Source organism: Siniperca chuatsi, linkage group LG9 (genome assembly GCF_020085105.1).
Source record: "Siniperca chuatsi isolate FFG_IHB_CAS linkage group LG9, ASM2008510v1, whole genome shotgun sequence".
Classification (NCBI taxonomy): Eukaryota; Metazoa; Chordata; class Actinopteri; order Centrarchiformes; family Sinipercidae; genus Siniperca; species Siniperca chuatsi.
The window spans coordinates 30247222-30263436 of NC_058050.1; the positions used below are offsets into that span (position 1 = coordinate 30247222).

Here is a 16215-nt window from a genome sequence, read left to right on the forward strand (position 1 = left end):
GTTAGCTCGGGCCCCGACCGATCCGGTATGGAAGTCATTTTCTATGATAGAACACTCCTGGACGAATGAGGGACTACACGTCTGTGTACCATCATGCTGTGTGACTCTAGCTCCCCTTATTACTATGGGAATGTCAGAGCTACTACCTTTATTTTTTATGAAAATCTGATCTTGCTTACTGATTACTGTGTGGCATGTGCATAGCACGGCTGTCTTACAAGCATGATGTTGTGGATTTGATCCCACCGGCAGGCATTATTAGTCTTTGTAGATTTTTTAAATACAATGCAGCTAACAGAGGGTGCTAAAGTAAAATAAAAACATGGTATTTCTGCAATTCTGTTTTTAATCAAATGAAACTTGGTACACAATTTCTCTGCATGAATGTGCATGACATATTGAAGCATGGCACCAATAGGCCCACCTTGTGGCCTTTAGTAAAACACCACCAAACTACTTATTAACTGCCATATCTCTTTAATGTAATACTCCATGGTGACCAAATTAAGCAAAGTTGTACACATGGGGATGCTGAACAAGTCTGTAGCATTTGATACAATTTCACCTGTAGGTGGCACTAAAGATTTTTAAAAACTTGCTGCTTCCAGCTCTCTCACACACACATTTTCTTAAAGAAATGCAGTTTTTTTTTTCAGCAATTTTTTTTTTTAAACCTTTTTTTTATTTTGCTATGTAGTACTGCTCTTACATTGTCAGTGTCATACATTGCACTTGATTTTATTTATTGATTTTGTCCCATGTTTGTTTTTTCATGTTCTTTGTTAGGTCTTAACTTTTATATCAAACATGTCACACATTTAAATAAAAGATAAAAAAAACAAAAATCAATTGCATTGCCAATTAGAAATTTCCATTAAAATATTAACATTTAAGCTGCTTTAACATTTACTGTAAATAACACTGACAGCAAGCTGACAGCCTCAAATGCATTTATTATGAAAAATTAGAAATCCCAAAGGTTACAAATACAGTGTGTGAATTTATAGTTTTATGATTGCACTGAATCAGGTGGAAAATATAAGGTATGGAGATGTGTTTGAGACATGAGTAGTGTACTTAAATATTCTAAGTAATGTATTCAAAGTTTGACAACTCTATTCACTATTTTATTTATTCAAGATGTAAATTGAAAGAGGGTGCATTTTCACAGCAAAAAAAAAACAAAAACAAAAAAGAAAGAAGGATCCACAGTTCTCAAATTAATGGGATTCCTCCCTGCTTCAACAGGTATGTACTGTGTGTGACAGACAGCAGTAGAATTACTCAGTACAGATTGCAGGAGCAGTATATTACTCTGTCTCCTCTCTGCTGATTCCCGGTTGGTCTACGAATTCTTCTGTGGTACCTTGATGGTCACCTGACAACACAGACAAAAAGGCGGCTTACTCTCAGGATTTCAAGATGTAAAGAACATTTAATTTGTTATGTATTTCAGTGTATAATTTTTCAAATAAACATGACCCACTGCATGCAGTATTTTAAGTTGAAATTTTAGGGTTATAGGTTAGTGTAGTGTTAAACGATAAGGTATTTCAATGTTATCAGTTTCTCATCTGTACTGTATTGTGTACTTTAAAATGTGGTTATTAAAGTAATGATTATCCATCTGTAAATTTGGTGTCCCCCCATGATCGTTTTCGGTTCTGATAGCTTTTTACCAAATCTCGATGATCCTTATTGATTCTGCTTATAAAACCCAAATCCTTTTGAATACAATACTGTATTCAATCTTCAATCTAGGTTTGGTTAAATTGGATTTCGTCTTTTTTTTAAAAAAAAAAAAGGTACTGTTAGGTTTAGTTTTAAATGTTTTTAAATAAGTAATGGACTGGTAAATGGTCTGTACTTATATAGCGCCTTTCTAGTCTTTCTGACTACCCAAAGCGCTGCAACTACATATCATATTCATACACCGATGGCAGAACTGCTCATTAAAGTAACTAATCATTCACACACTGAAGGCACAGCCATCGGGAGCAATTTGGGGTTCAGTGTCTTGCCCAAGGACACTTCAACATGTGGGCTGGTGGAAGCCGGGATCGAATTGCCGACCTTCCGATTGGTGGACGACCCGCTCGAACACTAAGCCACAGTTGCCCACCTACTAATTTATAAGTAGTTATAAATTACTTAACATTTAATAAGTATAACTTTAAAGATTAAATTCAGATATGTAATATGCTTTTGTTGGCTGATCTCAACCAGTGTAAAATATGAAAAGTTAAATACATTTTTGACATATTTTGTTAAATGAAACAGTTTAATAGAGATCATATAGTGGGTTTAATACAATAAACTGGCAAACCATTGCTTATATTTCTATAGTATAGAAAAAATTACCTAGCTCCCAGACTTGACTGTACATTAGTGATGTTCTGAACATACTTCAATGAAAAAATAACCATCCCAATATTATAAAGGATTGCTAGCTATATTTATTGTCTGTAATAGGGACAGACTGCAGGTAGATCATGTCTGATTATATAAAAGCTGAAAATGCATACTGAGAGGAAGCGCTATATGCACCATATCCTGGTGGTCCCGATTCAGAGTGATTCATCTAATAAGCTTGAAATATTTATATGATGGTACACATTTTTAGTAATTACCGTTTTGACTTCTGTATAGTTGTCCAGACCATACTCTCCTAGCTCTCTGCCATTACCTGAAGCCTTGTAACCTCCAAACGGAGCCTGAGCCCCAAACACATCATAACAGTTAATCCTGCAGAGGAACACACACATGACATTAAGAATAAATACACTGAAATGATGAAACAAATTTGGTAAATGTGTACTTGTAAAGCTTATGGCACTCAAACACCTGAACACAGACTTCAAAAAAGTTACATGGAACAATCAATGAGTACAGATTCAAACATACAGTACAGGCCTTTATTATTAGGTAACCACATACTATTATAAAAATTCTCCTTGTTGCCTTTAATGGCTGCTGCAGTATTTTTTCTTAACAAAAGAGACTTTTTTGCACTTTTGTTAAGGTTCTGTTAATGTGCTTTAAAAGAATAAAAACATGCATATTTGTTAGTATGACATCTAAAAGAAAGTGACTGCGTGTCTGCGCTTTAAGAGATCCAAAGTGTTAGGGCTCTGACTACAGCCCACTGCCAGACAATGGCTTATACCTTTTCATTGTGAGAAGAATAATGTAAAGCAACAAATTACATTTACTCTCATCACTGTAACAAAGTTTGTGTACTTTTGAGTATTTTTAAAAATCTGTAATTTTACTTTTATTATTATTACTTACTATTTTTTATTTTAAGTATTGTACTGCTACATTTCAAGTTGCATCCTTTACAGAGTAAAAAGTCATGATAAACCGTGTGACAATGGAACAAAAGAAAGATGTCAAATCAGCAGCTGCAGCAGAGAAGAAGCTGTTGATGTGCCTGTGACCGCAGGAGGGCAGCGCTCCATGTCCAGAGACAATCTGCACTCAGCTGACACTCTGGAAAACGTACACGTTCTAAATGTAAACGTTCACTGGCCAAGTGTCAGGGGGTGTGAAAGGTGCAGTCACAACCGGGCCAGGCTTAGCAGTTCGTGAAAAGTACAACAATGCAATATAATAAAAGTATTATGTCATTATGAGTTAAGGTTAGCATTATTGTACCTCGGTATAGGCAAAAGAAAGTTGCATCTACCTTACTTAAGCAGTGATTTAAGTGATTTAAGCTCATCAGCATCTCTACCACCTCAGGGACTTAGGCATCTGAGGTGGTAGAGATGCTGGTAGAGATGCCCCTCAAAGTGCTAAAGACTTTCTATACCTGTACCATAGAGAGAATCCTGACAGGCCACATCACCGCCTGGTTTGGGAACAGTACCAAGAGGGACTACCTGGACCTACAGACGGTAGTGCAGTAAGCTGAACACACCATCACATGTTAACTTACAAGACATGTACACCAGGAGACACAGGACGAGGACTGAAAGGATCATAGAAGACTTCAATCACCCAACAACAATGGGCTCTTCTCTCTGCTGCATTCAGGGTGGCGCTACCGCTTCAAGGCCAAAACCGAGAGGATGACGAGGAGTTTCTTCCCTCATGCCATTCAGGTCCTGAACCAGTGACTCTACACATAATTCATTTCTGTGATACTGATGTCATCATCACCCCTTATATTGCATATATTATTATGCATGTTATTGTTCGATTTACTGTTTCATTTTTCTGAAACACATTACTGATTATATTGTTTCATGGTTTAATTTTTTTATTTTATTTTTTAACCTATTTGTTAGATGCATTCTGGAGCTAGGCACCTAGGAATTTCACTATACGTTGCACTGTGTATATGTGACAAACTTTATTTGAATTTTTGTTTTGTTTTTTGTTTTTTTAAAGCACGCTTAGTGATCCCAGTCAAACACACCCACGATGTTGGTCTGGCTAAGATGCTAAATGCTAAAATGCTCATGATTCTCCAGCAGTGACTTCTACGTTCACTGAGGAACTTCTACCTTCAGTCAAGTGTGTGAGGCCTTTCTGTTTTTTTCGATAATCCCTGATGTCACTGCAGAGCCAAAATGTTTGAAAACTGATGAAAAAAGTGGGACAGAGGCTGAGTGGACTAGTTATTGTATGCTTTGAGAATGAACAAGCAGAGAAGTAGAATCTAGAGAAAATTGTGGAGGACTTTGCAGGGCTCATAGCTCATGAATACAACAACAAACTCACTGAAGGTGGGTTTCCATCCACCTGTTTTTATGTGCATCTTCAGTTTGCGCATAAAAAAAAAAAAAAACAACCCCTGAGTGGAAACGCAGAAAATTTGAACAATCTTATACTGCAAAAAATCTTATATCTCAAAAAATGTTTTTACACTTGGCTGAAGTTGGTCTCGATAAAAGCAAAATTCAACAAAGTGCAATGTAAACAGACTTAGCGAATAAATCATGATGTTCATGAAGCATGTGACTTAAACAACTACTGAAGCCTCCGCTCCACTGAAGAGACTAACAATGGCGGCAGACAAAATCATCAGATTTGTGTGGAGCGATGAAGAGACTGTAACATTCCTAAAATCAATACATGAAATAAACATAAATGCTATATTTCCATTATGTTTTCTACATTGTTTTTCACCATTTGAGGTTTGATTGGCGCTCTTAACTAAGTCATCTTGTTGCGCCCTCTTCTTCTGCAATGGTTTAATGGCACCCAACTGGAAAATTAGCACCACCGGCTGTTTCTCGACGAACCAACTCCTAATAATCACATAACAGTAGTGGATGTAAATGCGCATTAATTCGCATAATTGAAGGATTTGGAGTTCAACATAGCAGAGCTTGGCAAATTACTCCTGTGAAACATTAAAGAAACCAGTATAATTATACACAAGTATTTTTAAAAAGATAAACAAAGCAAAAACACACAATATGAAGTCTAACTCTGAACTACAGAACAAAAGGTGTATCTGTGTGTGCATGCGTGCGCAGGTCTGGGTGCGCGCCAAAAGGAATGCGTGTGTGTTTCTTTGTTTTGCTTCCGTGCACGGAAGAGAGTTCAGGTGGGTGTCTGCTGGTGAGCAGACAGCTGAGAGGGCGACAGCCACAGCGGAAGATTCCAGGAGAAAAAAAAAAAAAAAAAAGAGTGAACGCTGACCTTTTTATTGAACTAGTGACAACTGGGTCACAGGTCTGACTGGCCAGTGCTGCGTTCGATGGCTCTAAGGATTGTGGGACAAAAGAGAATGCTGTCTTCTAATTAAACTTCAGTTAACAAACCCAACTCCAATTATTCACCATTATTAATTGCACCTTAATCCACATGCAGGCACTGGCGGCAGAGCTTGAATGAGGAAAGGTAAAAGGAGGAGAGCAAAAATACACGCAGTGGCACACCATGAAAGTTTCATCCTCATACAAATGTCTTTTGATGCGTGGAGCAGCAACCAATAGCCAGAGCTTTCAAGTCAGCCAGTGGTACTGTCCCAGTCTTAAGATAGGACGCACCCATACCAATAACACATCAACTAGGACTAGCTCTGCTCACAGTGCAGAAACTGAAAGGCAATGCCAATCAGTCTGGCCAACTCAAGTGTAAAATTATTGTATTATTATTACCATTTCAATAACATTAAATATTGCAAAGTAAATATTGCTTACAAAACATTTCCCAGCTAGAAAGACAACTGCCTGGTTGTAGCTGAATAGCATGTCTTTAACACCAAATACACTCAAAAGCTCCAGATTCAGTGACCAACAGCTGCCTCTTCCTATCCATCTGTCTGAATGCACCAGAGCAGTATGCAGTAGAGAGACTTCTTTGATCATCTGATCTGCAAGTTTAAGTTTTTAATATTTTAACAACTTGGGTCGTATTTTCATAGTTTTGGACATTTTGCCCTACTGGATTTCTTTGTAAAACTCTGCCTACTTATGTCAAATAACCATGACCTCAGCAATGACAATGCTGAGTAAAATGTAGTATCATAGCTGACAGGAATTAAAGCCAAAACTACAAAACAAAACAAAACCCATGCTGTAAAATGACAACATTTTCCTGTGAATATTGATGAGAGCCTTAGGGTTAGCCATGAATATCTGCAGTTTACTGACTAATGTTTGCACAGTAATGATTTTAGTAAAAACACTCCTACCAGACTGTTCCAGCACGGAGTCCATTGGAGACATAGCTGGCCTTATCAATATCCTTAGTAAACACAGCAGCTGCTAGACCATATTTAGAATCGTTGGCTCTCGTCACCACCTCCTCCAGTGTTTTAAACTTCAAGATCTGCATCACTGGACCAAAGATCTGCAAGGGAAAACATGACAAAAGACGACAAAACAACATCTCTTAAATCAATTATATCAATAATTAACATAAGACAAACAAGCAAACCATTTAACAAATGGCCAAACACCCACAGGAACGAACAAACCAGCAATTTGAGCCAGATAGAAAAAAACAAAGCCCAACAACAGTACAAAGGTTTACCATCCTCAGATGGTAACTATTGTTTAAAGGAGGATAATTATTAATATAGAGACCATACAATGATATGATCCATTTTTTCATCTATTATTGATGTAGTGAACGCCCAATTTCTTACTAGTAGCAATGCAAGTAAAACGTCTTCGATCATAAAATGACATCAGGGCCCATATTTATCGAGTGCCTCAGAGTAGGAAATAACACCTTACTGGACAAAAAAATCTCACATTTTTGGTCCTACTTTTAGGGAAATAAGTAAAAGTGTTCTATTAACTTTCTAAATTACTCCTATCTCTGCCGATATTAAGGTGAGCTCCAGAGATATTCTAACCTGTTTGGAGTCCACAGGAGATTCTGTTCAGGCAGAGAGGGTTTGTACCTGTGCAATATGTGCAAGATTCAGTACTATCATAGGGATTGTAAAAGGATGTGGTTGAATGGGGTTGATCTCATACACACACACACACACACACACACACACCTTACATGCCTGCTGATTGTTGTATGCTTAGTGTGTTTAGAATAGTGGTTGTTGGCTGAAGTTATTGATTATTAATCAGTACTAAGGATACATTAACCACAGGCAACTGCTCTTTAAAAGATACAATACTTTTTTTGTGTATATGTTGTAATAACAGCTGGTTGTGACGGTCAGTGCTCAGATTCACCCTGCACTGTGCACTATTATTAATGTAAGACAGTACATTATATACAATGTACAGTATAAATATCGGCTTTTAAGTGGATAGCCACCTTTGAGACTGTTTTTCAAGTTTTGGTTATTGGTCCCTGATTAAAGGGTGGTGCCCGGCAATTATTAATCCATATTAATAATTTGGATATTAAATTTTATTGATATGCACAAATATCTTTGATATTTTGCTAATAACCAAACCTGCCCTACCTGAATCGCAACATAATCATACCTCAAAACACTCTTAATAGATATCCAAATAATAAACCCTACATCATGAAAGGAGTTAAAGAATGTATTAATAGAAAGAAAATAGCATACAGGTCAGGAGACACTACAACATTGAAGGCTGCACAAAAGGACTTCAATCAGCACTTAAACAGCACAAGGAGAACAAAATTTGTTCAAATCTGACAAAGAAACTGGGATTTATTTAGAGAAATAACAGAAATATGGATTCCAAGAGGAAGGCCATGTTTGCCTACAATGAAACTGCAAGAGCAAATGAAGTGAATCATTTTATATGTGGTTTTTAACTGATACTTTTAATGAATGCTGTGAAGTTTTAGATGAAGTAATTAGTAATGTTTGTGACGACAGAATGTTAATATTAATTAATGTCCATGCACTGTTACCGAGGTTCTTTAAACTATACATATTAAAACAATGGGGCCGGATGGCATGTCTGCTTTTGTTTTGAGGACATTTGCTGAGGAACTTACGCCAGCCTGGCAGAAACACACACGGTGCCAGAGATTTGGAAAAAATCCATTATAACTCCAGTTCCCAAAAAGTCTTGTCCTCAAGAAAATAATGATTATGGGCCAGCTTTAACTTCCAATGTCATGAAATCCTTGGAGAGGATCATAAAAGGGACTATGTAGGGAGGGAGCCATCTCTAGATCAGTACCAATTTGCTTAAATAAATCAAGTTTTTTGTCACATACACAATCATCGACAGGTCTAGTGAAATACGTTCTCTGCATTTAACCCATCCTAAGGCCAAAGGTCCACCAAAGACTTTTTTCCCAGCTGAAAACCCCAGGCGCTCTTCTGAAAACACCTAGCTGTGAACGCTTGAGAGTGCTTTGGAGGCGTAGTGCTTTTTCAGCTGAGAGGCTTTGGTTGCTATGATACGGAATATCTGTGTAAGTAATTTATGTGTTGCAAGTCAGATCCGTCAGTCCATGCGAGTTCATGAGATTTTGTTGGCGAGGAAACATCTCGGCGAGTACCATCATTTGGTTCAAGAACTGAAGTTGGACGGAGTCTGGTTCAAGGAGTATTTTCGTATGAGCTGGACTCGTTTGAAGAGCTGCTCCAGAAAATTGGACCTTCCAGGAGGAACGTCTCTCCATTTGTCTGAGGTAGCCTATAGTGTAATGTAACTAAGTACTAAAGTACTGCACTTAAGTACAATTTTGAGGTACTTGTACTTTGCAGTCAAATAATACAAAATATAAACTAATAAATGATGTATTATTATAGATTAAGCTACCCAGCAGATAAATATAAAGTAGTTGAAATTAACCCTTCGTTTACCAGCTGCAACATTAAAGTGATGCTTACAAATGAATGCATCACAAATTAAAATCAGGTGATATAATAGGCTATATATTTTTATGAAATGAGCCATCCTGCATAAGAAGTAGCCTACTTTTACTTTTGGTAAGCTACTTTACGCCACTATATGTGGCACATCTTAGTTTCTTCAGTTACATAAATGTATATGCTTATTTCTTTCTAGGTATTGTGATTGAGTGATAAAGATTTTACATATCTAAAAAATTGATAATTTAATATAATTAAAGCATGTTAAAAAGAGTATAGATTTTTTTATTGAATTTATAAACAACGGATTATTGACCCACTGCAAGTTTTTTTATAATTATTTCAGGTACCTGTCAAGTGGAGATTCATTCAGATCAATAGCTTTTAGCTACAGGGTGGGTCACTGTACAGTGGCAAGAATAGTTAAAAGATGTGTGTGAGGAAATGTGGTCTGTCATGGTGCAGGAGTACATGCCCTTCCCTGAACACCAACACTGGAAGAGGACCACAGCAGACTTCCGTAGGAAGCATGTTGTAATACCGGCTCCATCATAAATAGGGTCCATGGATTACAATTATAAAGGGAGCTTCTCCATCATCCTCCTAGTAGTTTCTGCCCGCTACCTTTTACCCATCTCTTTGGAGCCAGAGCACAGCGACTACTTTTCCCAAATGAGCATGGCGAGCAGGTCTTTCAGATGTGCAGGGTGGTGGCACATCAGGAGAGTCAGGAGATCTTGGCTGTGTGGTATTGGCCTGGGTCAGGGACTCTGAGGAAAGTGTTTTCTTAACTGTTGTCTGTGGGAAACAAATTAAAATAATAATAAAGTATACTAATAAGTAAACTACTACTAATAAAATAATAATTCCTTCCTTTGACAGAAATAACATGTAAATCCTTACAATTCTTAACAGATTTAAAACAGATATTGCAGCACTTTTATAATGAGATGCACCTAAAAGTAGGACTATGCTACACTACCTCCACTGGTGTTACTAGGGACTCAAGGAGAGTCTCTACATTGACATCCTCATCACACGACCTATTCTGCCTGAAATTGGCAGAGGTGTTCCTGACCTGGATGTATGGTTTTTTAAAATACCCTGGCCTCATGAAAAAACGCTTTGGTGGACACACGGCCTAAGTATTAGGAGCAGTGGGCAGCCATATCGTAGCACAAATGCCATTACCACAATACTGCACCTTGTCTTGAAGCACTTAGAAAGGTCTGTTGCATATGCCAGACTTCTTTTTATTGTTTGTTCTGCTTTTAACACTATTCATCCACACACGTTGCTTAAAAAAATAATTCAGTTGAAGGTGAATCCTTTTTTTTTATTAAGTGGTATAATTCTTTTTTATCAAACAGGCCACAACAAGTGAAAATGAATTCTGCAATCTCTGATATAGCAGTAAGCAATACAGGGCCCCCCAAGAATGCATAAGTTCACCCTTTGTTTTCTCTGTATACAAATGATTGTGTCAGCTCCCAACCCATTAAAATTATAGTAAAATAGCTTAGGAGGATTACACTTTTAAATGTAAGTATTGGGTTTCAACTCACTCCAATAACTAATAATACAAATTAAAAAAAAAAAAACTAAAAAAGGACCTTAAAACCTAAAATAATAGGCTTAGTTACGTGACGTTAGTATTGCTAACTGACATTGATAGCTAGCTAAGCCGCTGCACTTCCTGCAGCTCGGCTGCCCACATCTGACCACAGCCTTTGTAGCCTTTAAAGCCTATGCTTTCAAACTTAAGAGGTTCAGACTTCTATCTTACAGAGATTGTGGTGAGTTTATAGATAGTCTGTAATTCATATTACGTACCAAGGTGAAGTAATTTAGATTAGATTTAGGTTGTGAGCCCTGCTTGGTTTTCAGACAGTTGAATATCACTTTCAAAGTCCAGTACAAATGATGGGATTGATTACAAAGCTAACCTGAGGTTGGTTATTTTGCTACTTAAGCTGCTTTTGTTTGGTGGTGTGAAGCAAAACTTAGTCTAATATTTATTTTTGTTTTTAGGGAGCAAGAAGCATACTGCTCAATTTATTAAAATGAGGGGGGGATTATTACCTCTTCTCCGGGGCCAAAAACGTATCGCGAGGTAGATTGGGCAATACCCTTTTTTTGGTTGCATTTTTTGTAATCCTGTCACTGGGATGCAAGCTGTAACTGTCACCTTTTTTCTTTTGAACCCAAAATAGGGCATCTAAGTTTCTGGGGGATTTTGTCTCTGTCCTGCTGTGTCACCTTTTTCAATCTTCCCAAGTGTGCATCCCTGTGCTAACATACTGCTGCAACTTGGCCATGGTTTGTCCTCATGGATGAGGTGTTGGAACAGAGGCATCCCCCCCGTCCTAATTGCCTCCATCCCTGAGGACACACCAGGGCCAAGTACAGCAGTGGGTGACCAGGACGAGGAGAAGGAAAGCCAGCCAGTTAAGAGAGAGAGAGAGAGAGAGAGAGGATGAGCTTCTTCAGCTCTTAAAGAAGACATGAAGTTGCAGAGAGAGCATAGAGAGGCTCTTCTCTACTTGAGATTGGCTGGGGAAAAAAAATTAATGAATGAATAAATAAAAGTAATTGTTGTAAATAGTTGTAAAGAAGTGGTAAATGAAATAAGCACGGTATTTAACAAAGTACATACGTAGGAAGTGGAATATACAGGGTGTCTGCAGGTCCTAAAAAGTCTTAAATTCAATTTCATTAATATTTGGCCTTAGAAAATGTGTTTATGTATAATTTTGTGCAGCTGAGTGGGGAGTCCCTAGTGGTGCAACTGGACCTGGATGGGCTGCCACAATAAAGATCTGGTGTCTTCTGTCAGTGGGACATCATCTGGGGTGGTCTCCAGAGTGTGTTTGGGGTGTCTTGTGACAAATGGCCACCACATCTTCTCAGTGACTCTGTGCATGATGCGGTAGACAGTGGAACGATGCATTCCAAACACTCTGGAGACCACCCTGTATGATGCCCCACTTACCAGCCAGAAGAGAAACATCAGCATCTCAATTGCGGCACCCCAATCATGTCTCTGTTCCTGGTTGAGAAGGTCTAGTAACAAACACTGGCAGAGCCTCCCTGCTCAGCTGAAAATCAGGCTGTGTGTCTTGCTGGTTAAAAACCTGTCCAGCACATGAACACTCAGGTTTACCCTGCAGTACAGGGGACTGAGCTGGTTTAGGGAAAGAAGAAAAAGAAAAACTGTTAAATAAACAATAGCTAGATATTAGGTGTGGAGAGCTTAGATAGATAAGGTTTATCTATCTACTCAACCTATTTTAGCTGATTCATGACAAAATATGAAATATTCAACAAATTTAATATTAAAAGAAGGTTAGGTATATTTTAAATATATGATAATGTTAACTTTATTGTTGTATAAAAGTACACAGCTTAACCCATGTTAATGTTGAAAGAAGTACTCAGATCTTTTACTTTTACTCTGTTACTGTTACATTCAAAATCTGAAGTAAAAGTACAAAGTATTAGCATCAAAATATACTTAAAGTACCGTAAGATAAAGTAGCCTACAGAATGGCCCATTTCAGAATAATATATATTAGTGGATTAGAATTATTGATGCATTAATGTGTTCTTTTTAAATGTTGCAGCTGGTAAAGGTGAAGCTTGTTCTAATTACCTTATATACTGCTGGGTAGCTTAATCTATAATATAATTTGTCGATTTATATTTTGTATTATAATCTGAATCTGCTAAGTAACTAGTAACTAAAGTTATCTAGTGGAGTAAAAAGCGACGGTGAAGCACCTCCATTTCCTCTAATAAATGGAGATGCAAACAACAAAAAATTTCACATCCTTCGTAGGCCGTGTCCTTCAAAAGGATGTGGCCCCTGAATTGACACATAGCTATTGTGTTAGATCCAAGATCAATTGGAGATCAGATTTCTGTTACCATACATGGCCATGACATGGGGACAAGTCACACACAAATATTTAGGGGTCCACATTAATAGTGGGCTTAGCTGGCACACTAATGTTGCAAGAGTCTGTGCGAGAATCCATCAGCGCCTCCATTTCCTTCTGAGACTCAGAGCTTTTGGTCTCTGCAGGAATATTATGCAAATTTTTTATAGAGTTACCATAAGAGTCCATTTTACATTATGGTATTACCAGCTGATTTGGTCAAGTTTAAGGCTCAAATACTCAAGATTATGGGAACGTCCATACCCCTCACCCCCAAAGACATTTTTGAGCAATATATTAATAAGCAGACCAACAGGATTTTATCTGACCCTTATCATATGTTGAACTCATATGTTGAGTATGTGCTAATACATTGGAAGGAGGTACAGAGACCCCTTGTGTAATCACAATGGTTATAAACATTCATTTGTCCCTTCTGTGAGTTAAAGGGATTAATGGGAAACTCCTGGAGGACAGAAGGATAGGGAAGCACTGCAGGTTTTCACCAATCATGTGTTTGTGTCATGGTCCGGCTCTGCCTCTCCCTCATTCCTTATGTCTCCAGTTGTTCTCCCCTCTCCCTTGTGTTTCCTGTTCGTCCTGTTTTGCTCTCTCTGTGTGTGTGTGTGTGTATGTGTGTGTGGTTTTCCGCCTCACTCCTACAACTCATCCAGTCAAGTTCCTGCAGCCTATTCACCCGCACACCTGGGACTCATCCAATCATCAAGCTCCTGCAGTATAAAACCCCAGAGCTCTCCTCTCTAGTCTTCTCCAGATCATATAGTCGCCTATGTGGTATTTACGCACATTGCTTGCCTGCCTGGTTCCCTTCGTGAGACTAAACCAGTTCTCTCAAAATCATTTGTGTCCCCACTCTGAATAAAACTATCTATATTATTCCTCCAGTGCCTTGTCCAAGTCCTGCTTTTGGGTCCTGAACTTTGCTAAACATAACAGAACAATCTGGCCGAAACATGGGCCCAGCAGGCTCAGACTTGGAAACAGCGAATCTCAGGAAAGCAATCTCCAGTCAAGGAGTGTTGTTGGGACAACATGAGCAACGCATTCGGGTTCTTGCTGACAGTAACCAAGCCATAAGTAACCAACTACTGCAATTAACCAATCAAGTGGCAATGTTAATTTCTCTTACCTCTCAAGCCCCAGCAGCACCGCATGGGCCGAGTGTTCCGCCAGCTCAGCCTGTTTTACCACCACCCAGAGAATCCTACGCTCCCGACCCCTTTGCTGAGGACTTAAGTGTCGAGGATTCCTGTTTCAATGCTAGGCTCACCAGTAGCTGTGGAGGTGCTGGTGAGCCAGACTAATTCCTCTACCCCATCTAAATCCCAAATGCAAATCCAGGCCACCTTGTGTTACCTTGCCATGCTCTAAGGAGCTCCCAGCAGAATACCATGCTCTGGGTGAGGTTTTCAGAAAAGACTTAGCTCTTTCTCTGCCACCACACTGCCCCTATAATTGTGCCATTGATCTCCTACTTGGCTACCTGCCTACTTCTCCCCACAAGTAAGCTCTACGACCTGTCGCGTCCCGAAAGGGATGCTATGGAGAAGTATATCCATGAGTCTCTGTGGCAAGGTTAATTCCAGAGTCCTCCAGTGAGGTCACACTTCACTTGCCTTCCAAGAATTGGCCGTACCTTGACCCTCCGAAGCAACCCTTTTGGTGGCCCTCTATGGAGACTGATACCTGTGCCTTCGTTTCTGCCTGCACAGTCTGTGCTCAAGCCAAGTCATCTCATTGTCCACCCGCTGGTCTGCTTCACCCTCTACTGGTTCCAAGACACCCCTGGTCTCACACAGCCCTTGATTTATAATCGATATATAAAGTACAAAAAACAACAGTAACATTTGTAAACAGTAAGACAATTAGTGCAATGGTGCAGAGTGCAAATGGTGCTGAAATAAATGATTAATGTTACAGGTTGCTTTATATACATGAGGTAGGTGGATATGACAGTATATACAGTATGTACAGCGTGTGTAGATTTATAGTAATAATATTTACATAAAACAATGAGATAAATTTACAGGTACAGTGGATGTTTTTGTCAGGGGTTATTGCACATGGATTATTCCTGACACTGTGTGACTGATGTTAACTGTTCATCAGAGTGATGGCCTGTGGATACAAACTGTTCTGGAGATTGTGGATCCCAGAAACCTGAAGGCTTCTACAGCACCGTGTTGTTGGATATGGTGATACCAGTTAGTGTTGGGGGGCTTCTCCTGAAGTCTACTGTCATCTCCACAATTTTGAGCGTGTTCAGTGCCAGGTTGTTCTGACCGCACTAGAGGGCTAGCTGTTCAACCTCCCATCTGCAGACTCATCACCGTCCTGGATGAGGCAGATGACAGTTGTGTCGTCTGCAAACTTCAGGAGACAGACGGGTTTCCTGAGGTGCAGTCGCACAGCTCCAGTGATCAGCACAGACTTTCAGGCAGGAGGGTGACACACTGTCTGGGCCTGGTGCCTTCCTGATCTTCCATCAACCCACATCCTCTTCGCAGATGTGGGGGGGTGTCAGTGGTTGTTTGATTGAGCAGGTGAGGGGTGTGAATGTGGGCAAGTCAAACCTACAGTAAAACACATTCAGGTCGTCAGCCAGTTGGTGATTCTCCACAGTGTGGCGGGGTGGTTTCCTGTAGCTGGTTATTTCTTTCAGGCCTCTTCACACTGATGCAGGGTTGTTGAATGAAAACCTGTTTTCCAGCTTCTCAGTGTAGCTCCTCATGGCTACTCTTAAAGGAAGGTTTTCCTTGCCCCTGTCGCCAAGTGCTTGCTCATGGTGGGATTAGTTGGGTAATATTATAAAGAGTATGGTCTAAACCTGCTCTATAGGAAAAGTGCAATGAGATAACTTCTGTTATGAATTGGCGCTATATAAATAAAATTGAACAACTAATCAAGGTAGACAATAGACATATTTAAGACATTTATTGGGCTCATAATACATTTGATCAAATCATACATAACAGCCAATATGATTTGCTTATGTGTATTGATGAATACACAAAGTAAATA

At 39.1% G+C, this 16215-nt stretch overlaps 1 protein-coding gene across 3 annotated transcripts in view; it reads right to left on the minus strand.

The window, feature by feature from the left end:
• Positions 1–328: 328 nt before the first annotated feature.
• LOC122880938 (aldehyde dehydrogenase, mitochondrial-like) overlaps positions 329–16215 on the minus strand; it is a 46674-nt gene continuing 30787 nt past the window's right edge. The window contains exons 11-13 of one of the 3 annotated variants that reach the window (XM_044206468.1): positions 6653–6810; positions 2687–2745; positions 329–1378 (exon numbers count right to left, since the gene is read on the minus strand). In XM_044206468.1, the coding sequence (XP_044062403.1) occupies positions 1311–1378; positions 2687–2745; positions 6653–6810 (285 nt within the window). In that variant the 3' untranslated portion in view covers positions 329–1310. Of the gene's footprint in view, positions 1379–2630; positions 2746–6652; positions 10034–16215 lie in introns of those variants that run through there. The other 2 variants (XM_044206467.1, XM_044206469.1) reach the window with 2 other exon arrangements.